The 23,809-nt window shown below is 40.7% G+C and overlaps 1 protein-coding gene across 7 annotated transcripts in view; it reads left to right on the top strand.

The window, feature by feature from the left end:
• The window catches only part of nbeab (neurobeachin b), a 258,747-nt gene that overhangs the window by 149,740 nt on the left and 85,198 nt on the right, over window positions 1-23,809 (top strand). For all 7 annotated transcript variants that reach the window (XM_034866233.1, XM_034866253.1, XM_034866267.1 and 4 more), the window contains 4 exons: window positions 17-81; window positions 3,873-3,981; window positions 6,903-7,069; window positions 19,965-20,089. In XM_034866233.1, coding sequence (XP_034722124.1) covers window positions 17-81; window positions 3,873-3,981; window positions 6,903-7,069; window positions 19,965-20,089 — 466 coding nt within the window. The remainder of the gene's footprint in view (window positions 1-16; window positions 82-3,872; window positions 3,982-6,902; window positions 7,070-19,964; window positions 20,090-23,809) is intronic.

Genomic DNA, 23,809 nt, shown 5'->3' with positions numbered 1-23,809 from the left:
ATTTGTTTTGTTTCAGGAATGGCAGAACTCCATTCAGAAGAACGCTGGCCTGGCTTTCATTGAGCTAATCAACGAAGGAAGGTAATGCATTGAGTCACTGCAAAACATAAGGTCCACCAAGCAGTGGTTCATTCGTGCTTGTGGTATAAGTACCTACTTTTAAAAAAAGAATCTCCCTCGCGGGCATATAAGGGTTGTTGGACCAAGTAGCAAGCCATCAATTAGGTCTAAACCTCTTGGTGCCTGTTTTACTGTGTTTATCTCTCTGTCTCCCTCCCTCTTCCTCTGGCCTCTGGGTGTGGCCAGACTCAGGGTTTTCCATAGAGCAGATCAGGGGGCGGCTCAGCCTCCTTGCCCATCTGCTGACCCATCTGGCCGGGCCTTCTCTATGCCCGGGCTCTTGCTGCAGCCTGGCCAGGCTCCTCTAAGTCCCCTGCTGGCCCTGCAACAAAGAGCTTCAGTCATTTGGGTCCACACAGCGCTGTCCAGGGTGCTGCCGACAGACACATCATTTCCCTGGTGTTACTTGAGTGTCTGTACACCTGCTCTGCTTAACTAGACAGATCTAGATGCCACTAGAGTCTGGTGAATCTGTTTGCCTTACATGGCGTGGCTGACAAAGACGTTTCTGCAGTATGTGCAACAACACATACAGCAGGTAGCTGTGGGCTGTGTCTCTGTTTCATGATGCAGCTGTTTGAAAGCAAAGACACTTATTAAAAACGTACTGAAACTCAATCAATCAATTAATCAAAATGTATTTATATAGCACTTTACAACAACCAGCAGGTGTCCAAAGTGCTTAATAACATGAGTAAAATTACACCATCCAATAGAAAGAGTGAACATAGAAAACAGTCAAATCAGAAATGGTTACAAAGAAACAATAGAATGAAATTGTAGCACCACTGCTACGTATTTAAAGCCAGACTGAACAGATATGTTTTGAGTTTGGACCTAAAAAGAGCAACATCTGTAAAAGTACGTATATCAGGTGGTAACTTGTTCCATTGTCTCGGGGCAGCAAAAATGCGCAGAAATGACTAAAATAGTGATCACTTTATTATTACCACTGCCCTTCTCTAGCATGACTGTAGCATGTATGCCAGCATCCACGCAAGAGAACTGCCCCAGGTGTCCATGTTGCACAGTCTTTAAGTAAGAGCGTCAAAAAGTAAAAGCTTCAGGGAGCACAATGTTGACCCCTGAATCTTGTAAAGATGGAGACAAAATATATATTTTTTCTTAAAGACACAGTTTGATTATAGTAAGGATGTAACGATAAACTCAACTCACGGTTGGATATAGGGCTGCACGATATTTCTTTTCATCATCTACATTGTGATGAGCGCATGTTCAATAGTTAAATTGCAGGATGTGTGATGTTAATGCTGTCACTCCCCGATGTAAGTCAAGTGCAGATTTAAGTCACGCATGCGTCACTTTGCAACAAGTAGCCTACAAGATGATAACGAGAGACTTCAGTAATGTCCATTCTGTAAAAATTGACCTACTTAACAAAGTTGGTTCACTGCTGGCTACAAGTTAGCATCAAACACAACAAAGGCTGTCACTTGAATATTGTTAGCAATCAAACAACGATAGGTAGCTTAAACGTTTTTGAAATGATTCCAGTGATTAAAATGATTATTGTTTGTAATAAGAAAAGTTTATTATTTCATGGATTTTACAAATTTCGGTATGACAGTTATTTCGTAAACTGTTTAAATCTGAGCATGCGCAACTCACATCTGCGCTTAACTCACATTGCGGAGTGACGATGCTAAAACCTTTTTGCTTCTTGATTGAAAAGTAAACTTTTACAAGACTCCTTTTTGTTTATTATTACCAGCTGACCCTTCCCCTTTGAGACAGGTGGCGGCCATATGGGCAACGTGTGCGTGTGTGACGTAAAGTTTCGTTAGTCCAACGGGTTTTGTTTGAGGAATCGAGGCTCTCCTGTGTTTGCACCATAAGCGGCAGACTCAATGATGCACATGCTTTTCCATGGGTAGTGACGCTACAGTAGTCAGTCTTAATGTTGGCTACAAGGATGGAAAACATACTGGAAAAAACTGATAAATGCAATGTTATCACAACGTCTCGGCCAGAAAAGCTGCTACCAGCCAGGCTATATAGTTATATAAAGTTAGCGTCAAGAAACAAGGGGTCTGTCCCAACCATAGACCGTTAAAATTAATATATATACAGTCTATGGTCCCAACTAACGTTATGATTTGGAGCTGCAACGCTGGAAACGTAACACTAATCTACTACAGAAGTTGTCATATATAACCCAATTTATAACATATGTTTGATCGTTTTTAGACATTTAATGCAGAATTGTGTTGCTAGGGTGTGACATGCAGTCTCTGCATGCACCGCCAACCACCAATCACAAGCATTGCTGATCAGTTTATCAAACAAACAGTTTAGAGGAGTTTAGACAGAGCAAGACGCATGCATATAATATCATTCCCATTATCCTGGATTGATAGACCTACATGAATACAGTGTCATGTGGGTCGGCCAGTGTATTTAACTACCTTATTTTTCCTTTCAAAGTCTCTTCAGAAGAATAACAGTAGTCCCAGCGTTTACTTGCTTCAGTGTTTTAAGCCTCCTGTCCTAGGGTCAAATTTGACCCGTTTACAAAAACTTTCTATATCAGAACTATGACAAAATCACTAAAACATAATTCAAAAAATAGCAACACAATTTATTTTACAGAATGAGCTTCAGATAAATGATTAGAAAATATATAGAAACTGTCCAAAACAACAGATGTGGCCTGGCCTCTTATCAGAAGTGCATCTGAAATTGTATTTTATCTTATTCTCTGCTCTATCGAATAAAAAAAACAAAAACAATGATCAACAATTGCCACTTAAAAATAACGTAATAAAAAATTGACAAAAAATCTCTTCAATAAACGGGAACATTACACCCTAGGCTGTTTAAAAATTGCATTGTAATCTTTACACATCCATGTAGATTTTTAACCGATTCATCGCCAGGTAACAAATTTAGCACTTCCAAAGACCAGTTTCAAAGCTCTGACAGATATGATCAGTCACATCCAGGCCAAGTGTGAAAACCTGTATTGATAAGTGTTACCTGTCTATGAAATATGAACAAAAGTGTGGCAGAGAGTGTGCATCTCTTTTTATCCCTCTCCATATATCACTTGTCATCTTGCTTTCTCGTCTACTCTTGGTTTCGAAACAAAGCTTGGCGTTGTCAGCCCCCATTTTTAACCAGTCTACGTCTGTCTATTAATGAGTAGCTGTCAGCAGTTAAAGAGGAAATAGCAGCTGATGAATGCAGCCTCGGGATTACTGCCTCTCTTTGGGACAGGAGGGAAATTACAATCTGTATCAAGCACTGGAGAGGAACAGGGGCTGCTTTAATTAAAACAAAGCTGGCCTAATGGTGTGTAAAATGGCATGTAATCTACACGCAGTAGCCAGGGTGTTCTCGATTATTAAAGATACTGGAATTTAAATGTGAATGTGGGCGGAGACCACGGTGCTTCCCGAGTCAGCCGTTCACGGCCAGACTTGCGAGCAATGCAAGCACTGGGTTGATGTTGTGGTCAGTGTGAAGGGATGCTCAGTCAATCAGGAGTATGCCAGACAGGCTTCAATGCTCTAATGGCGCTCCATTCCCTCCTTAATGCTACAGAGGGATCTGTCTCCGACCTGCAGCCTTGCAACATAACACAAACAAATGATGCCGCTACTAGACTGCTTTTTCAATGTTGCCTGATTCTGACTAGCTATATTTGCCTTCACCCCGCTTCTTGATATGTGTATAAAAAATGATATGTGTATAAATGAATGCTGCATTTTACTTCCCATTTTTTGTCAAAGGTTGCTTTGCCACGCCATGAAGGACCACATAGTTCGGGTAGCCAACGAGGCCGAGTTCATCCTGAACAGACAGCGAGCAGAGGACGTCCACAAACACGCAGAGTTTGAGGTATGAAGTGCGGCATCTCCATCCTTTGTTGCATCTGAACTTAATGGTAAAGTTGGGCACAGAATCAAACCACTTACAAGGTATTGTACTAAAGAGACTACACTTAACTGTGAATGGCACTATTGCAGATCCTTGGTTCTCCAAATTCACACTGCATGAATTCTTCTGTGAAAATCTAAACAAATCCTACTAGTATAAAAATGTCCTTCAGCTGTATATGCTCAGTAATCGGGTCCTCCTAATCCAAATTACTATAAAAATATATATTACTGGTAGCAAAGGGAAAACAGCAACAAGCAACATTAATTAAAAGTGTCCATATTATGAAAAAATTACTTTTTATGGGATTTGGGGTGTTATTTTGGGTCTCTGGTACTTGGAGACAGTTGGAGAAAGAGTTATCTAGCTGATGTGATCTTACCTAGCTTCTCTGCATGTGCAACTCCGTACAAAGATAGTAAAGAAGTGAGATGTCTCACTCTGTAGCTTAAACAGACACCTAAACGCACCGGGTGAAAACAGGATCTGCAGCAATGTGGAGTACAACAAAAATATGGTGTTTTTTGAAAATGAAACCATGAAACCTATTCTGGTTAGGGGTGTGAAACACCAGATGCGTCCCGATACAACATTACCACGATACTTAATAACATGATATGAAGTTATTGCTATTTTAAACATATTGCAATCTTGGGCTATATATTGCAATTTATAACCTTTTTCCCAATTTCAAAAATGTCACCAAAGGAAACTTTGTCAATATCTGTTTTATCTAAAAAGATACATTTCTCTGTTTTATTTAAATAAAAAAATGGGATTTTCAAGCAGACAAACTGACCAACACATATATTATAAAAGATCCATATTTGGCGCCTGTGTATCAATACAGTATTGCCACTAAAAATATTGCGATACTATGCTGTATCGATCTTCTCCCCCACCACTTATTCTGGTACATCCTCAAAATACAATTATGAAGCTGAAAATTAGCATAATATGGGGGCTTTAAGATTTTAATAAACTTTTGGACTCATACCTGAAGAGGGATGGACATCACAATTTCTAAACTGGAGAAAATAACAGCATATCTTTAAACTTTAAACTGGATTTCTTGGTGTCACTCTGGGAAAACTGGGTTAACTGTTAACACTTGGCCAGACATTATTTATTTTACAAATGTTTAACCATATGGAAAGAAAGGAAAGCTTCAACTGTGTTTCTATATTTGTTTTGTACACATCTCAAAAAGAGGCAGTTAAAAACCAAAGGAGTGGATGATGCATGCATATTGCATTATACCTTTCATGGACACTTTTGCTGTGGAATGCCAAACAAAGAGTATATAAAAATATTTTATTGTATAAGCAATGTCCGATGTTACTTTTCTTGCAGTAATGGGTGTTTACCTGTTGTTTTCCTCCAATGGTTTTCTGTATGGAAATATGAAGAGAAAAACATGGCCTTTTTATTGTTCAGCGCAAGCTACAGTGAATCAGTCAGCAAACACATGCCACAGAGATTGGTAGCAAAATATAGTGACAACTTGCTGTATTAAAACAGTTTCTTTGGTTATTGTAGAATATAAGAAGACATCCTATGTGTGTGTGTAATCACACAACCCTTCACGCTCGCACACAGACACTTACACACATACTTCCAGCACCTCTGTTAGCAGCTTGTATGTGTGTGTGATGAGTTTCTTATCTGGCAAAAGCAGCCATCGTCAAACAGCTGCTTGATATACAGTTCTTGAGGACCCTTGACCCGCCAGATAAACTGGAAGAGACGGCTAGATATGCGATGTCAGGAGAGGGAGGAAGTGTACCTGGCCCCGTCCGTTCTGTCTGCCAACTCCAGACAGCCTACACGTTTCATCTAGCTCTGATGTTACTTTATTACCCACTCTCCAAGATTGAAGATCCCCGACGCAGACAAGACACTTTTACAATTAAGTTGGTGTCAGGGCGAAGCGTCATAAGCCTTAACGTGATAAATAACGTTTGGTATTTGTCACAGCACCACGTGGTGACGCGAGGTGACAAGCAGAGATTGAGTTATCCGCCGTATGAAGAATATGTTGAAGTATAATATCTGACAGGATTCAAATTTGAAGCAGGAAATTCAATTTACTTCCAGCTTCTGTTAGCAAATTAGATTTTGAATATTAGCGAGAGTCCTCCCCCCCCGAACCCAGGGTGGCATACTGAGACAATCTTGTTTTAGCTGCAAAGATAGGGCCAGATGTGCTCCTCTAGATCCCTTTGAGCCACTTGGAATACTTTAAGACTCGTCCGGAAAAACTATGGAAAACTATCGCCATTTTTCCCATGTGGCCAAATCATTTTAAACAGATCATTCACTTGGATATCAAACATTAGTTGGACTATGGTGTAAATTACAAAATTTTGTTATGGGAAATGGCTGCATATTTCACATTGTACACCATATACCAGGGGACAATAATGTATTCCTTGATATAATGGCAGTGTATATGTGTTAACCTTGACACTCTATATTCTTTGTGGATCTATTAAGAGTATTTTCCCTTCTCCTCTAATAGCACCATCCAAGGCTACCTAGCAGGGAGCCTCATCTGTCCGCGGTTAGGGAATGGACTGCCTTCATGTGCTAGCCATGATTTACTGCACTCCTCCAAGGGAGCAGAAATATATCTTTCAGCTGTCCACTAATATCTTTATGCACTCAAGTGTGTTGAATGAAGCCATAACATTCCTCAGTGTGACAAATGCTCCATTAGAGGGAATACATTATTCTGGCTTTATTCAAGTAAAACATTCTCAAATGGTATTAGTACAATGTCAGACATCACTTTTGGCACTGGAGACTGTACTGAAAGCCATACATGTGCAATGAGGTTCACACTATATTTTTCTTTTCTTTTTTTTAAAATCTCAAATTAGTCCAACTGTGCCCAATATGCTGCCGACAGAAAAGAAGAAGAGAAGATGTGTGACCATCTGATCAGTGCTGCTAAACACAGGGACCATGTGACAGCCAACCAGTTAAAGCAGAAAATCGTCAACATCCTCACCAACAAGCACGGTGCCTGGGGGACGCTGGCCCAGAGGTAAGCCCTCACACTTCACAAGTTCACCTTCGGACCAACATGGGCCACGTTGAGTCTTTAACATGAACCATAGCTGCTCTGCGTTAACTGTAGTGGTCAACCTAGAGGACAAAAGTTACCTGTTCACAAAACTCTGCAGTGATGGGGTTGGACCACCAGTTAATGTCATTTTCCCAGGATCCGATAGGGTCAGCCATCGGGTCAGCAAACGCAATTACAGTGTGGAGTGGCTCTATCCCCTGGGGACAGCTGATTGGCCAGTCTTCCGACAGACGGGGAAGGGGGTTGGGGGGTGTTTCTGCACTGTTGTCCAGGCATTCATTGACCCTCTCAGTAACACAGCCCAGCACCTGGTGGTAGTTGCAGACTTTCCCATGGACCCTGTTAAAATAGCCGCAGGCTCTCCTGCTCTGCCTCCCACCTCTCACCTGCATCCACATGGTCCCACAGATCCAGAGTGTAATGGCAGGAGTTATATTAGACAAACAGAGGTGTTACAGCATAGTTTGTATTTCATACTGAGGCAAGGCAAGAAAGTTTTATTTGTATAGCACATTTCACAAACAAGGCAATTCAAAGTGCTTTACATAAAACATTAAAGAGCAATTTAAAACGATTAAGAAATTAAAAAGCTGATACAAGACAAGAATAAAAGTTCCAGTGCAGTATAAGAAATTAAACATTAAAGAGCAATAAAACAGCTAAAAATATAAAAGCAGATAAGATTGCCATATCATTTTAACAATGCAACTTCAGTATAGGAAATCAACAATTGTTTAAAGAAAGGCAACATCTAAAAGAAAGGTCTTCAGCCTTGAGTTAAAAGAAGTGAGAGTAGCGGTTTACCTGTCCATTTTCCTGTACTCGGTGAACAATTTTTTGTGGAGCCCCAGACTTTGTTGACCAATAAGCTAGGCGTTCTACACAGGCAGAACCGTGTGTCTTTACCATCTCATCCACCTCGGGCCCCTAAGGACCATGGGACTTTGTGCTCGGGTTACCCATAACCAAGAGTGGAAGTACTTCTCTCTACAATATAGTTGTCACAATAAGGCTTAGTTTAATCACCGTGAACTTTGCAAAATCCTGAACAGCTCCAACTGTTTCTTGTAGATTTGACCATAAAATCTATATAACACCCGCAAATTTCTCACATATGTTTGGTTCCTGATCAGAAACACCCCCAGAATGGCCAGAACCCTAATCTCACAAAAACAACCCGAAAGGCACCAAGTTACTCAGTTCCCTTCAACATTTGTTTCAGCCAACAATAATTGCTATTAATTTCTCCTTTTTGTCGATTTAATGTTTAGGAGTGTTCTAAGAGATTTAAACACGTGTCTGTTGTTACACATGGAACGCCATTGATGCAGTTGTTCTAAAGCCTGAATGAGAAAGCTTCAGTTGCTGCTTGCAGAATCATTTCTGTCTGTAAAACACACACACACACACACATATATATTTTTTTTACACATTTTGCATCACTGCAGGTCAAATGCATAAAGTAAAAGAATAAAATGTCAAACATGAATCCAAATACTTAATTGTGCTGTGAGCTGCATTTTCCAAGACCAGTCTGGCCCTTTTACACAGCGCAGCACTGCTGATTCGCCAAAACAAATTTAGCCTCTTTGCTGAAACAGTAGCTTTGGTTTTTGTTATTACATTTTGAAAATACAACGCAGATGTTCAAACATGTTCGTCAAAATTGGGTTTATTTCATACCTTAAACCATCTTTACCATTATTGCGAAAACTATTGGAGCTGGTCTAATTACTTTTTACGGCCACATTTTATCTCTTTGACTCGCAGAAAAGTTGAAAGAGTTTCCTCTCAAAACAGCAGCCGTCAGAAGCAGCTACATTTGGTTTCTTTTTACATGCTACTGTGGCCAATTTCTACTTCCTTCATGATATCAAATGTAGTTATAGTTGCATTACTTGCTGTGTCATTTTCTGCTGCAGTTAGTCTTAGAACTACTAAAGAGAAACCGATTGTGTACTAAAAATTGTGTTCTGTATGATAGATATTGTCAAATAAAATGATCTGTTGGTCATGACTGAGAACGCGGCAGTATTGAAGTTCAGATTTTCATAAAACTGACGGAACCTTAGCAGAAGTAGCCATGACAAAAATCTATTGGATTGAATTCTGGGCTCTTGTTCAAATATTTATGGAGCCCCTCTCAGAGGCATAGCATTTGCATTGAAACAAAAGGTTATTGAGCGTGGGTGCATTGTAAATGATACCGCAAAACCTCCAGCAAATTCAAATTTAATGGTAACCTGCTGGTGAAGAAAAATGATGCAATATGCTCACAAGCTTAAGGCAGTGTTGCAGTTCAGCAGCTTAGTCTTATTCAATGCTACATTAACTTTCCCATTTATGCTGCTCTTGTAAGATATAAAGCCCTCGAGCATTTTGAGGTGGCTGTCTGTTATGTCTGTGTGTGTGTGTGTGTGCGCGTGAGAGAGAGAGAGATAGGAAGGGAGAGTAAAAGAGGGAGTTAGTTGTTAATGTTTGTTTTCACCCTCACTCACAGCAATTGCCTTGCCTTTTACTCTTAAGCTTTGTCTGGAGACATGCCAAAAGCATATTTGTTATGTGTCTAGAATATATTATAAACAAAATTATTCTTAGGCATGCAGTGGGCAGAAACTAGTATAATGTATATGCTGTCATATGTAGGTCATTAGGTTGATAAAACCGCCCGGTTACAGACATCTGCACATTATCCGCATCTCTGAAGGCCCTTCCCATTTTGAGCTGTTGTTGCCTTTGTGGCAAACAGTGTATGAAACTGTGTTGTAGCACATTCAACAACAAGGAAATATTCTATGCAAGGCTTTAGAACAGCTGCTCTGCAGTCATGATCTGAGTGAAGAATAAGCAGATCAGAACCTACGGTGCCCTGTTAGATCATACTATATGCTTGCTTGATGATGAATGTCCCCCTGTATAGACTCGCCATAGGAAAATCAATACTCCTCAAATTGAAACAGTATAGGGTTGTATTGATCCGCCAGTGCTAAATCAAAACGAGGAGGCTTTGATACATCTCACCCAGACAGCTCCCTGCCCAGTAATGACACACTATCAATTTTAGCTTTACACTGATAAATCAAGTTGAAAATTGGATGTCAGAGTTTTTTTCCAGGCAGAGAGTGATTCTCCCTGCCCTCTGGTCCCCTCTGCTGTTGACCTCTGAACCCTGCCAGTGGATTATAAAGTTCAGGCTCGTCCAAAGTGAAAGTAGATGTCAAGGCGACGCTGATGAATTCATTGAAAAATACCATCCGCCTATTTCGCAGAATAGGGCTACCTTACTGGGACGATAATATAATGGTGCTCACTCTCACGATGCATGATGAGTGAAGGAAGCAGCAACCATACATCTCTCACACCCGAAATCTGTAACTTATCAAACATTTTAAAATACATCATTGGAAGTACACAGTGAGCGGTATATTTGCCAACTTATTGTTTTTTTTGTATGCATTTGTATGCATTATTAGTTTTTCATTGAAGCATTCTTTCAATGTTTTACACCAGATATAGATAGAGATTTTTATTGAAGTCTTTGTTATATGTGTAAATACACAAACACGGCAAACAAAGGAGCAGACATTCAAAATCAGAACCCCTCACCAACCTGCACCCTACACAATAGTACAGTTAGAAAAATTAATTAATGATTCACCTTTGGTTACATCTGAAAATCAAAGAAAAGTACAATCAAGTGCTGAATGAGGTCCCAAATAGTTCTAAAATCATAGAAGTGTGGTCGACATAATGTCAAAGGGGAGCAAGCTATACACAGATTTACTAATATCATTAATGTAATGATGGTAGTAAGGCCAAGAAGGAGCTCCATATCTTTTCATACTTCTCTGGGTTCCTCCTCACTGAATAAGATTTGTTCAGGTGTCCTGTATGATATTAATTAATTTGACCAATGTCTCTGTGATGGAGGAGACTCTGACTTCCATTTCTGCAAAACACACTTTTCACAAAAACTGTTTTTATTAATGTATACAGAGAATATATTATTATTGATGTTTGCGCCATTTACAGGGTGTGCGGGTGATGTGGCCTTCCTCAGACAGCCATGTACACCTACTGTACACACTTCTGACACTCAAATATTCCTAATCTGAGCTGCAGTGAATCTCTCTCGTGTCATCCCCTGTCGTTCATTCGCCTGCACTCTTGGATACTAATTGTTTGGACACTGCCACCCTAACAGAAATGTAAAAAGGCCGGAAGGAGACAACCGTCCTTTTGTTTCCATATGGGTGTCCATGTTCACATCAGCAGCATCGGCGACAGCTGACGGTGGAGCGTCCGCTGGCCCCCATAGCAGACCTTAACCTTACCTGACTAGTCTATTGATTGTCAACATTTCTTCTGTATAATTACTTTTTTGTAGCAGACGAGAGAAAAAGGGAAAATGGCGGCATATATTGATCTGTGGCAAGGCAGTGAAGCAGCCGTTTCCCTTGACTAACACTGAGTTCCATCGCTCACTCTTGATGAATGGTAACAATCTGTCCCTGGATAATAACTTTGTGATGGAATGAACCTTTTTACTCCCGATGCGCGCAGAGTATTTGGTTTCGCCTGAAAGGGTTATCAATTCTAATAGAAGACCTCTAGCACAATGGGGGAGCACCTTTAGAGGCCCTTGCAGCTCAGAGGGCTCGAGGTCTGATGGCCCCTCTGGGGCAGAAAAGAAAGGCCAAGGTCTCTGGTTGGTCCTGATAGTATAAACAAAAATCAACCTGACTGTATAAAATATCTAATTCAAAAATATTGTTCTTTTAGACATCCAGAGTAGCAGGCTTTCTTTGAAAACCCTTAGGATCAATGTTATGTATTCGGTTACAATTAGTAAGAATATAGTGTAATTAAGTAACCCTAGAAACCACTATAAAATCAATGTACCTCTAAATGGCTGTTTTTTTGGCTATGGATTGCATGCAGACATTAGAGCTTTCTATTCTGCCCACCCCCACAAAGCCATTTTTTTGTCTGAACCAGTCCTCTGCATGCCATCATTCATTTTGCAGCCCCTGATCTAGAGCTAAAATGCAGCTTCTTTTAAAACCGATTGCAAGTGATAATGTTTATATTCTTCATTTAATTAGACCACATTTATAACACAATCCTCTTTTTGTTCTTGCAAGCCGATATTCTCTCTACTTGCATTTGTTCTTGACCTACACCAGGCTCTATTCCCGTGGGGCACTCTTAACCTTGCACGCTGTGCTAATTATCTTTGGAAAGAAGCCCATTCACACAACCATCAATTGCATCGGGTGTTGAAATTGAGCTGGGCATCTCCTGACTGTGCCCCTTTTCCGATGAAAGATGGGGATTACCAAAGCTGGCGAGAGTTCACCTATAGTACAGTACGGCTCCTCATCCCTCGTCTGATCGCGTACGTCTGTCTTCATTACTCCAGATGACCGGGAGTTTACCTTGTTGCTGCTGTGTTGTTGTTTCCCTTTGGTCTTTGTCCATTACCCATTGGTCCGTGTGCCTATTCTCTAGCTCTCAAACTACAAAAGAAAAGTCATATCCGATAACTGGAAGCGTTTAGATCTTAGCATGGCATCCTCACGTCTGCAGCAGTGTTGAGTGTAGTGATGGTAAAGAAAAGGCGAAATTAAAGACATGAAAGTCTCGTCTGCCATTTGAAGCCCTCTGTGGTAATCTGATCACGATGTTGGCTACACAGTCACTCCACGCTTGGCACTCAACAGACGCATGATCAAACTTGATGTTTTTATAGGGAAAATGACTGTGTACTTTTTTCTTAGTTTATAGGTTACTTTGAAAGCAGTGGGCTGAGAAATGCTCATCACCATATGGTTGCCAGTCACCGCGTTTGGATGCACAGTGTCTTTTAAAAAAGTGTTTTTTTTTATCCAACAGCAGTATGTTAAGGAATGTGCTATAAAATGCTTACCAAAAAGAATGCACTTGTTGACAGACAATGGTTCAGCATTTCACCGCTTTGGTTTTTAGTGTCTGCTGGCAGCCTGATGGTTTTCATGATGTGTGGAATCCCTATTATTATAGATCCACATATGTGGTTGTCATTTTAATGGGATCAAAGGGGCACTCGCATTATGTAACGTTATTTAGGCAAATAAGAGATTGTTTTCGTACATGTCTGGTGCCAGAATTACCAGAATATTAGTTAAATGTTACAGGTACATAAATGTATTTCTTGTTTTATTTTTAATCACTACTTTTAGATGCTGCTTTATGGCATCTCAGACAGATTCCTCATGAACTTAGAAACTCATAGTTCGAGCCTGTAAGGAAAAACTGAAAACGAAAGAAAAGACCACTTGTCCTCAGAGTTGCACTAAAAACTTGAAAATGGCTGTGTGTGTGTGTGTGTGTGTGTGTGTGTGTGTGTGTGTGTGTGTGTGTGTGTGTATGTGATAGAAACCAGTCACTGCTCCTTTGAATAGAATTGTCACTGATTACTGGTATTTATTATAATTACCCCCCACTCATGTCACCAATGGAAGCTTTTAAAAGGAATATAATGGTGTTTTATTGAATCAGCATGTCCCTGTCCTTCCTGCCGACCGCCTCACACAGATCTCCTCTGAGCATAAATAGAATAAAAAGGAAATCTAGAACCATGAGATCCTCATCTGCTGGCCGTACATGTCTTACTGAGCCAATCTGGTTTAAGGGACATGAAAAGCATAGAGGTAATTATTGCTTTCGACAATAGAGCGGTGTAATTACTTTTATTCAATTATTTCATCTTTAAACATGGTATTGTATTTTAAATGGAGTTGCATGGCTTTTAGTGAGTGAGCACTAAGTAGCTGAAGTGTAATGTGTGTTTTTTTTTCATTTATGTAGCCTTTGCTGATTTGACACACGATTTTGGCCTCTAACAAGCATCTTATTAAAGGGGGACTATGCAGTTGTTTTAGCTTAATTTACCGTACTGAACAGCTGCAGAGTCATTGGAATGGTTATATGACTTTTTAAAGTTGAATGGTGGTTGTCTCGCTCCCCCCTACCACCCTTCCAACTTGCGAGGCCGGCAAGTCGATAGCCTTAAGTATCGCGTGATATCAGGTCTCGAGATGTATCGAATTGCTTCACGGCACTGCACACATACGCCCATTCAGGAACCAGCTAACAAGGTAGCGATGGAGATTTTCACACTATCGTCTTGGCTGAGCTGGGAAAAAAGAAGCAGAAAGCATTGTTGGAGGAACAGAGAAAGAGGAAACGGCAGACTGACCGAGGGAGGGGTCACACACAAGTAAATATAGGAGCTGTCAAATATCTACTCCAAAGCTGTGGGGGCGGGGCTATATAGAGAAACCTGCAGGGGAGCTCTATAGAGAAACCTGTAGGGGAGCTCTATAGAGAAACCTGTAGGGGAGCTCTATAGAGAAACCTGTAGGGGGGGCTCTATAGAGAAACCTGTAGGGGGGCTCCATAGAGAAACCTGTAGGGGGAGCTCTATAGAGAAACCTGTCCGGGGGGGGTTCTATAGAGAAACCTGTAGGGGGGGCTCTATAGAGAAACCTGTAGGGGGAACTCTATAGAGAAACTTTTAGGGAGCTCTATAGAGAAACCTGTAGGGGGGGCTCTATAGAGAAACCTGTAGGGGGGCTCCATAGAGAAACCTGTAGGGGGGCTCTATAGAGAAACCTGTAGGGGGAACTCTATAGAGAAACTTTTAGGGAGCTATATAGAGAAACCTGTAGGGGGGGCTCTATAGAGAAACCAGCAAGCAAAAAGCCAGAAAACCGCAAAGAAATGGCCAAAACGGCATAGTGCCCCTTAATTGGGGTGTGCAAAAAAAACACCATAACAATTCTCCAAATAACCAGATAAAATATGAGAAAACAAAAAGGGTCTCTGCTTGCTCTAATATAATATATATAGCAGCACTAACAATATATCACCCTTTGATCCAACACGAGCCCTTGGCAGCTGTCAGAAGGATTTATTTTGTCTAGAATGATGTTATAATTTCCTATAAAACTGTTATCAGTCCTTTTGTTTTCATTTTCCTCCACATCTTATTTTGAAATATACCTGTCAGCATCCCCTTACCTTTTACAAACAAAACCCATTCCCTGTAGACCGGGGTGTTAGATCTTGCAACTCGGAAACCTCAGCATGGCTCCTTGAGGAAAGGTGTGCTTTAAATACCTATTTAAGAGAGAAGAGAATGGACGATAGTCCTCGTACACATTTATCCTACTGCACTTAGCAAGTCTGAAAGCATCCATAAATAATGGTGCTCCCGTTTCCCGTAGGTTATCAGCACTGGAAAATTAGCTTTTAAAATGCGGTTTGAAATCCATTTGGGTGATTGATGGGTGACGGGACTAATACATTTTGTCAGGTTCTAGGAGGCCAGCTCACAGCCATTCTTTATGGTTGTCATGAAGCCAGACACATTTGATGTGGAAAATAAGGAGGTCCTGGGCCAACTCTGCTTAATAAAGAATGCCATTGTGTGGACAATTTGTTGTTACACAGACAATACAGTCAACCGGCCTCCTATTAAGGATTCTGAAACAAATAAACTAGGTTCATCACCTGGACTGAAAATGCATTGTCTGCATGTTTTTTGAAAAACGTAGGGCTAAGGCTTGATTTTTAGTTTTTGCAATATATTAAATGGCTCAAATGTGTGCATGTGCTTGCCAAGTACCATTTTACTATACGGGGTTTAAGTCCCATGTAAGTGAGTCTGACGTTGATTTTGACTGAGTCCAACTTCTCGCTCATTCCTTATTTGCCACCATGATTTTAAGATATGGAAGTGTTTATTGGCACAGTGCCACCTCAGAAATCTTCATCAGGACTGCAATCCTCTACAATTTTATTCATAGAACATATCTCACCACCGTGATAATGCACCAGATGAAAATGGTTTGGCAGCCCTTTCTTCACTTTCTGACCACTAAAAGCTCAAGGTACATATCTCCACACGTTGTGGGAGTGCTTCCCCGTTGGTCAGTTCTGGAACAATTTTGCATCCAAAATATCCACCCTGATTAACGTTACTATACCTGCTACTGTCAATGTTTGCAATGCAAAGAGAATAATTGCAACCCATTGGAAACTGCCTCATGACTTGTTTGTTCATACATGGACCCTTTCCTTTCTGGATGTTGTGTATATGGAGCTCTCCACGGCTTGAACCAACGGAGTGCCAATCCATGCTGTGGTGCTACAGCTTTAAAGTGCCCATATTATGAAAATAAATCACTTTTTCTGGGATTTGGCCTGTTATTTTTTCTAGAATTAAACGCTGTCTTCAAGGTTCAGTTGCTTGAAAGTTCAGCCAACGCGTCCTCCAGCTCGGATGTCAGATGATTTGCCCTCGTTTTCAATCAAAAGAGCTGGTCCCTTTTTATTTATTTTCTTGGTTTTAATTTTAGCCACTAGTTTTGACTTGTGTTGAAATGATGGCTAACATATGCTATTTCTAATTGAAATCAACTTGCGCCCCCCCCCCCCCCCCCCCCCCCCCCCCCCCCCCCCCCCCCCCCCCCCCCCCCCCCCCCCCCCCCCCCCCTCCCTCTCTGGCTCGCGACCATCCTGTGGGTCCCGACCCCCACTTTGGGAATCACTGATCTGGGTGATGTGATCTTACCTAGCTACTGCACATGTGCAACTCCCGACAAAGATAGTAAAGAAACGACATCTCACTCTGTAGCTAAAACAGAGAACTATACACACTGGGTGAAAACAGGATCTGCAGCAATGTGCAGGTCAACAAAAATAGGATGTTTATGAAAATGAAACCATGTAAACCTATTCTGGTACGACCTCAAAATACAATCATGAACCTGAAAATGAGCAGAATATGGGCGCTTTAACTTTTAAACATGCATGTGATTGGTTCCCTGTCTTGTGTCTGTCTGTCTGTGTGTGTATGTTTATGTATATGTTGTTGTATGTCTGTTTTTTCATATATTATTTGTAAGCTATGGACGTCACTCTTTCTGTTGCGTCCTTTTTTATGTTTCCCCCATTCCCATCTTTCCTCTCTGTATTGTTTCGGCCCTGGGACACATTCTTATGTCTCTGTGTATTGTTTGTAATTGTTCCTCATTTCTAAATAAAAAATGTGATCACAAGAAAGGACTGCAATCCTTCTGAGCACTTTTTGGAACGCCCTCAGAGAGGAGGTTCCTTCAACAACTCATGTTTGGCACAGTCCAAATCCGGTCAAGCACTGACCACATAGTCTAGAATATCACAGGTCCTATTCAAATGGCAGAATCCAACATGCAAACCAAAACCATCTGCACAGGATAGATCAAAGGCAAGACGCATTGAAATCTTGGCATCCAACTGGTAAATCAGTCAGTATAACTTGAGGGTTTGGTTTGTTGTGCATTTGATTGCTGTTAAACACAAATGAAGGGCTTCAACTAAAGTTGTTCTCAAATGAGCGTCCTTTAGCAGACCAAATAATGTGGCATCAAATGCCGTTAATACTATTATAAGGAAATCTTCAAAGTGGTGGATTTATCCCCCACTGGCATCTGCTGTCTATTTGCACTAAGAATTAGGGGACATAATCTTCAGCAGTAATCGCCCAGTTGCCTACAGTGGATTTACATTTTTCACACTGTGTAATCTTGCATTTACAATATCATTTACGTGGGCTTCTCCTTTCAAACCACTGACATCTCTCTTTTCCTCAGTTAAGCTTTGAGGGAGATTGACAGGGGACAAGCTCAAGGCGTTGAGTCTTGCTTTGCATACAGCGACTCATGAACGCACACACACACACTCACATTTTGATTGATACTTAACTGAAACTGAGCTCTCGTAGCTGTCAGAGCCCAGCTAAGTCTCCTGATCCTCTTGATTTCTGACATTTGTAGATATTATGTTCATCGAGCAAGGAGGCTGTATTTTGTGATGTGATCCCCTGTAACACTTTAATCTGTTTAGACTGCTTCAATACTGCGGCAGGAAAGGGGGCAGAGACCATACGATGCAATAGACGGCTGCATGCCAAGCTCTTACTGTATATCCTGCACGCACTGCAAAATCTCTCCTTGGATTTAGATGCACAGAACCAGATGCAAGGTTTTATTTGGAGTGGCAGTTTTTAGAGTTTCAGTATTTTGTAATTTTGAGGCAAAGACAACATTTTAGATAATAGCATAAAGAGTTCTGTTCTACTCCAGCATGTATGGCGTTGATATTGGAATGTTCTCTCCTAACCACACGTACCGTAGCTGTTGAAGTTCAACCAAAGTAAACAGAGTGATGCAATATTTCTTCAAATCTGGCTGAAAACGGAATGAAAAGGAACCTGATGCTAGGCTGATGTAATCACATCTTACCTTACTGTCAATTGAACACCAATCATTTAAATCATAACTATTGTATGGATTACTTCTCACTGTTAAATGTAGAGCACGACCAAAATATCAATAGTCCGATATTATTGTTGGTATCGGCATTTCTAATGGTTTATTTAAAGAAAGAAAAAATCTAAATCATTTATAATGGGTGATTTAAAAAAAAAGAAGAAAAAAAATCATTCATATCTGTGTGTGTGTGTGTGCGTGTGCGTGTGTGTGTGCGAGCGAATGTGTGAGTGTGTGTGTGTGTGTGTGTGTGTGTGTGTGTGTGTGTGCGTGTGTGTGAGTGAGTGAGTGAATGACTGTGTGTGTGTGTGTGTGTGTGCGTGTGTGCGAGCGAGCGAATGTGTGAGTGTGTGTGTGTGTGTGTGAGTGAGTGAGTGAATGACTGTGTTTGTGTGTGTTTGTGTGTGTGTGTTTTTTTTTACATTTTATTCATCAAAACTTTAATATATTTTTCATGTTCCTCTGTTCTGTTATAAATAAAACAAGTTATTATCATACTTTAGTGAGAACTCATAAATAACTAATGTTAGGGAAATCTGTTTATGTTTTGGTACCCGTTTCTGGATTCTTTTTTTTTTTAAATATACTGTACATCAGCCGATATATTGGAATATCGGATATATAAATCACCAAATATTTGTATGGTATCAGCCTTAAATATCCTTTATCGGTCAGGCTCTAGTTAAGTGTAAATTAAAGCAAGACTTTTTTGCTGCATTTCCCTCTAAAGGAAGCATAAAGGCTTTGAAATAGCTCCAGCTAGTGCACTGTTGGAACAAGCAGCACTTAGTAACCAAATGCTAGTCCTGGTGCCTAATGGTTTGCATTAGCTGCAAGCAATAAAATTATCCCGGGTCCTCACTTATGTTGAAATAATCATTTACAAAGATGGTTACCACATGCTGGAGCTGTTTTCTTCTTTTTCTCTCCCTTTTTTACGACCCTAATTCGCTGTTATTAATAATGAATAAAAATGCAATTTTCAGTCGAGTTGCTCCAGGGCGCTGGGAATCATTTCAATGAATATTTCAGCACATTATTTTAATCATGGCTCCACATATGCAGGGAGGGGGCTTGTTTTATAGTCTCATGCCTCAACCGCCCCGAGACCCCGATCATTAAACCCCACGCTGTCTGCGTTGAGGTTTCTACCTTTGATTTACAAGACTTGTTAAAAACATTGTAAAAAAAAGAGGCAAGCTGTGCCATTTATACTTGTAATTTGATGCTGTATTTGTTAATGGGAGTGCCTGTGATTTATGTGTGCTGCTGCTGCTGCTCCCTGCTGTTCTTATGCTATAGGCGTTAGCAGAGCTAACATTACTGGGCCTCTGCAGAGCCTGCCACTAGTCGGCCTAATAAATCTGCTATCCGTGGCCTGATTTCCCTCCTCAAGATGTTTCCCCCTGATAAGGACGTGGCTGCTGTAATCAGACCATCAGCGAGGGGCGTGTGCTCCATCTAACCTGCCTGTCTTCTTCTTCTCTCTATTATAGTCAGCTGCACGACTTCTGGCGTCTTGACTACTGGGAAGATGACCTGCGGCGGAGGCGGAGATTTGTCAGAAACCCATTTGGCTCCACCCACTTAGATGTCACATGCAAGTCACTGCAGGAGTATGGTGAGTCTATCATTTCTCTGATCAGAGTATTTAAAAAAAAAACATCAGAATTAGGGAGCTGAACATTCAAGAACATTACCCCATTGCCGTTATAGCATGATAGTAAAAGCATTGGAAGGGCACTGAAGTTAGTCCAGGTTATTTGCTGAGGAGAAGTTAAGTGTCATTTTAATGGCTGATGTATTTATGAGTCCTGTGAATTGAACATGACATATACATTTTATTGCACTTTTTTATTTCCATCACAGCACATACTCAAGAACAAATTGGATCGCTCCCTTTATTGTTTCTTTTCTCTGCCTGAAACTTTTTTTTTATTGACCCAGTCAGTCTTTTAGTGTTGCCCACCACCTTGTGTCAATTTTGCCTTATGTCATGCAACACCGACTTTTGCAGGAAAGCAGCTTATTGCTATTTCAATACCGTTGGCCCATCTCCCCCATCTGTAATTGAATAGCAGAGCAAATGTATTAAGGGTGAGTGTATTGATTCGGAAATTAATGGAGTAAGCACCTTCTTTACTTTATAGAAAATAGAAAACAGGCAATGCATTATGCTTAGGGGAGCTTTTTTAAAACGACTGGAGACCTACAGCAACACATGCATAGTGATCACAGTGTTCACTGACCTCTGGCTGCCTCAGTGTTGAGCTCAGTGTTCAGGACATCATCTTGCTCCTTTGCGAGCTCTGCCGTGACTGCTGTATTAAGATCATGGCAGCACTGGAGATAAACGCATGCCAGCTGCTGCTTTGGATGCAGGTGGTCCATGTGTGAGACCCTGATGCAATAATGGCACCGCCTGCTCTAGATTTTGTGGTGTCTCTATTATGTTGAGCTAATTTTCTGGGCTTTTGGTGACATGTTGGCACTGCTGGGGAGGACTTAAGGGAACATCAACATCATCTGCAAAGAAAGTGCATTGCATTAACATTGCCTACCTGTAAATACTGGCACACCTGTGAAACATATCCAAACATCATTGTAAAAGGCTCAACCCTTGGGGTGTCCCCCTGGGTCAAAATCCCTTTTGTCCCTCTTTCAGACTTTTTTTTAGTTTTCACTAACACCACCTTACTACCACTACTTTTACAGTACTTTTTGGAATTCATGTTCAATAACTCTCATTTATATAAAATTATACCTAATATTTGAGTTAAAAAAAAAGCCGAAATTCAAAATTATTTTGACTAATAGTTAAGATAAGAGGAGCGTACGGATGAGTTTTGTTGGGAATTAAAGTGGTCAATTGTATTTGCAAAGAACAGTCATGGAATCCAATCCGTTTTTTGTGGTAATTTAGTTAAAAAGAAACCCATATTTCAGATATAGACATTTTTAAAGGGACAACAGGAGGGTAAACTTCCCCTGCAGCGTAATAGGCCGAGCTTTTGATCCACATTTTTAGTATGCTTCAAACAATGCTCACCTCACTAATAATTGCTAATTGCAGTTTCACTGCTGTATTCTTGTTTATGCATGTACTAATTCTTTTGTAGCAGTCTGGGCTGTTTTTTTGGGTATTTTCTTATGTGAATTGGTTATCATTGTTTTTTAAAGACGGAAATAAAAATGCATTAAATTCAGTTTAGAAAAATTTCAACACACACTTCTTTTGACGTATGTGGGGGTGTTGGTGCAGCATATTAAAGCACCCATATTCTCCTCAATGTCAGGTTCATAATTGTATTTTGAGGTTGTACCAGAATAGGTTTACCTGGTTTCATTTTCAAAAAAACACCATATTTTTGTTGACCTGCACATTGCTGCAGATCCTGTTTTCACCAGGTGTGTTTAAGACTCTGTTTTAACTCCAGAGTGAGACATCTTACTCCTATACTATCTTTGTTGGGGGTCACACATGCGCAGAAGCTAGCTAAGATCACATCAGCTAGATAACTCTTTCTCCAACTTTAGTCAGTCCAAGGCAGGATTACCTGGGAAACTTCTTCTAGATGAGGGACACTAGAATACCAGGGACACTAGAATACCAGCAGAACAGGGACATGGAAGTAGTTCTTTTGGAGATTATGGTCAACTAGTGTGTGTTGTAGCAGTGTTTTGCTATTGCGAATGAGCTAGCATGCTAGCACTAGCATATGCTACGGTTAGCCACCTCGTCTCAGCTAGTGACGTAGAAAGCCGTTCAGATTTAGAACAGCACACCCGGAGACTGAAGCAAAGGGGGTATTCTTAACCGTATCTCACTCAAAACAGCATGGATAGTTTTCCGAGTTTTTAATGCGTGCGGAAGCACCAGAGACACAAAATGACACCCCGTATCCCAGAAAAAAGTGTTTTTTATAATAATATGGGCACTTTACGCTATGTTGGGGAGAAACTGTGAATGTCCTTCTGGGAAGGAACAAGCTACAAATAGCTGTTTTGACTGTTAGGATCGCCCATTGGCCTTTTTACCTACTGTGCAGTTGCTCAAATTGGTGTATGTGTGTCATTTCCTTTAGTGATTTACACAACAGATGTCCACAAGACAATGACACAAACACATATCATATTAGTCCATTAGGTCTCTAGAATATGCTTTTGAGCTATCAGTTGTGTTTCTGTTGACTGATGTTCTGCTGGCATGCGATTGTTTTAATGAGTGGAATAATGCATAAACTTGTCAAGTGAAAAAGGGAGCACCTGCAGTCGGATGGCCTTCCTGCTCTCCTTTAGAGGTGAGCTGCACTTTCAGTTTTTCTTTCAGCAGGCTTTGATGCGCTTGCACGGCAGAGGGAGGCCAGGTTTCGTTGTGAGTTAAGATGAGAAGAACCTTTTATTTTATTTTTTGCTCTTCAGTGGATTTTGTTGGCAGTGACAGTTTTCAAATGTCCAATGACAGTTTGTGCTTATTTTTTTGTTGGAATGAATATTCATTTTTAATTAGCATGGTATTAAAGATAGGACCTGTCTTAAGCTGATAACCCTGGTGCGGAGGCACAGAGGTTGGGTATCCGTTAGTCATAACATCCACTTTGCTTCCCCGATGTGACAGGGATCTCTTTTGAACTTTTTAGTGGGTTGCCGGCTGCAGAGGCACCAGAGTAGAACAACAAAGAGGTTGTTTGAGTTGGCCCTCGAGAGTCATTATTAAAGCTTTAAAATCGGGGACTGTTGGGTAACCAGTAGGTTGTCCAAATTGAATACACAGTTTCTGGTTTGACAGCAGGATATGACAATATATACGCTCAGCCTCCATCTTGAGTTTGAAGAGGGCAGACTTGAACTGGTGTGTTCACAGTAAACGTCAGTCTTACGAGCTCAGTTGGGGGAAATGAAAGTAAGCAGAAAAGGGTTTTTTATTTTTTTTTGGCCTGTGTCGTTTTTGACAGCAGAGTATCTCAAGAGTCTCAGTTGTCTGTGTTTTCTCTCAGACGCTACGGAATAAAAGATGCTTTGCCATTTTAGAAGTTGGGTTCTTGGATTCATTGTTGTGTGGATTTCCAAGACAGATTTACTTGCCCAATTATTTTGACCACTTGCCAATGGAACATTTTTAAATCCAAATGTAAAAATGTTACCTTTTTTGTTGTTGTTGTAAAAGACCGTTCAACACCTTTTTTCTTTTCTTTGTATTATCATATTATCATATGCCAAGAGAAGAATTTAGATTGAACATTCTTCCTGAAGTTTTTCAAGAGGGTGTGTGTGGGTGCGAGTCTTTGTGTGTGTGTGTGTGTGTGTGTGTGTGTGTGTGTGTGTGTGTGTGTGTGTGTGT

The sequence above is a fragment of the Etheostoma cragini genome, chromosome 3 (assembly GCF_013103735.1).
Source record: "Etheostoma cragini isolate CJK2018 chromosome 3, CSU_Ecrag_1.0, whole genome shotgun sequence".
Classification (NCBI taxonomy): domain Eukaryota; kingdom Metazoa; phylum Chordata; class Actinopteri; order Perciformes; family Percidae; genus Etheostoma; species Etheostoma cragini.
Note: the sequence above shows the minus strand (reverse complement) of the source record. Positions and strands in the feature narration are given on the sequence as shown.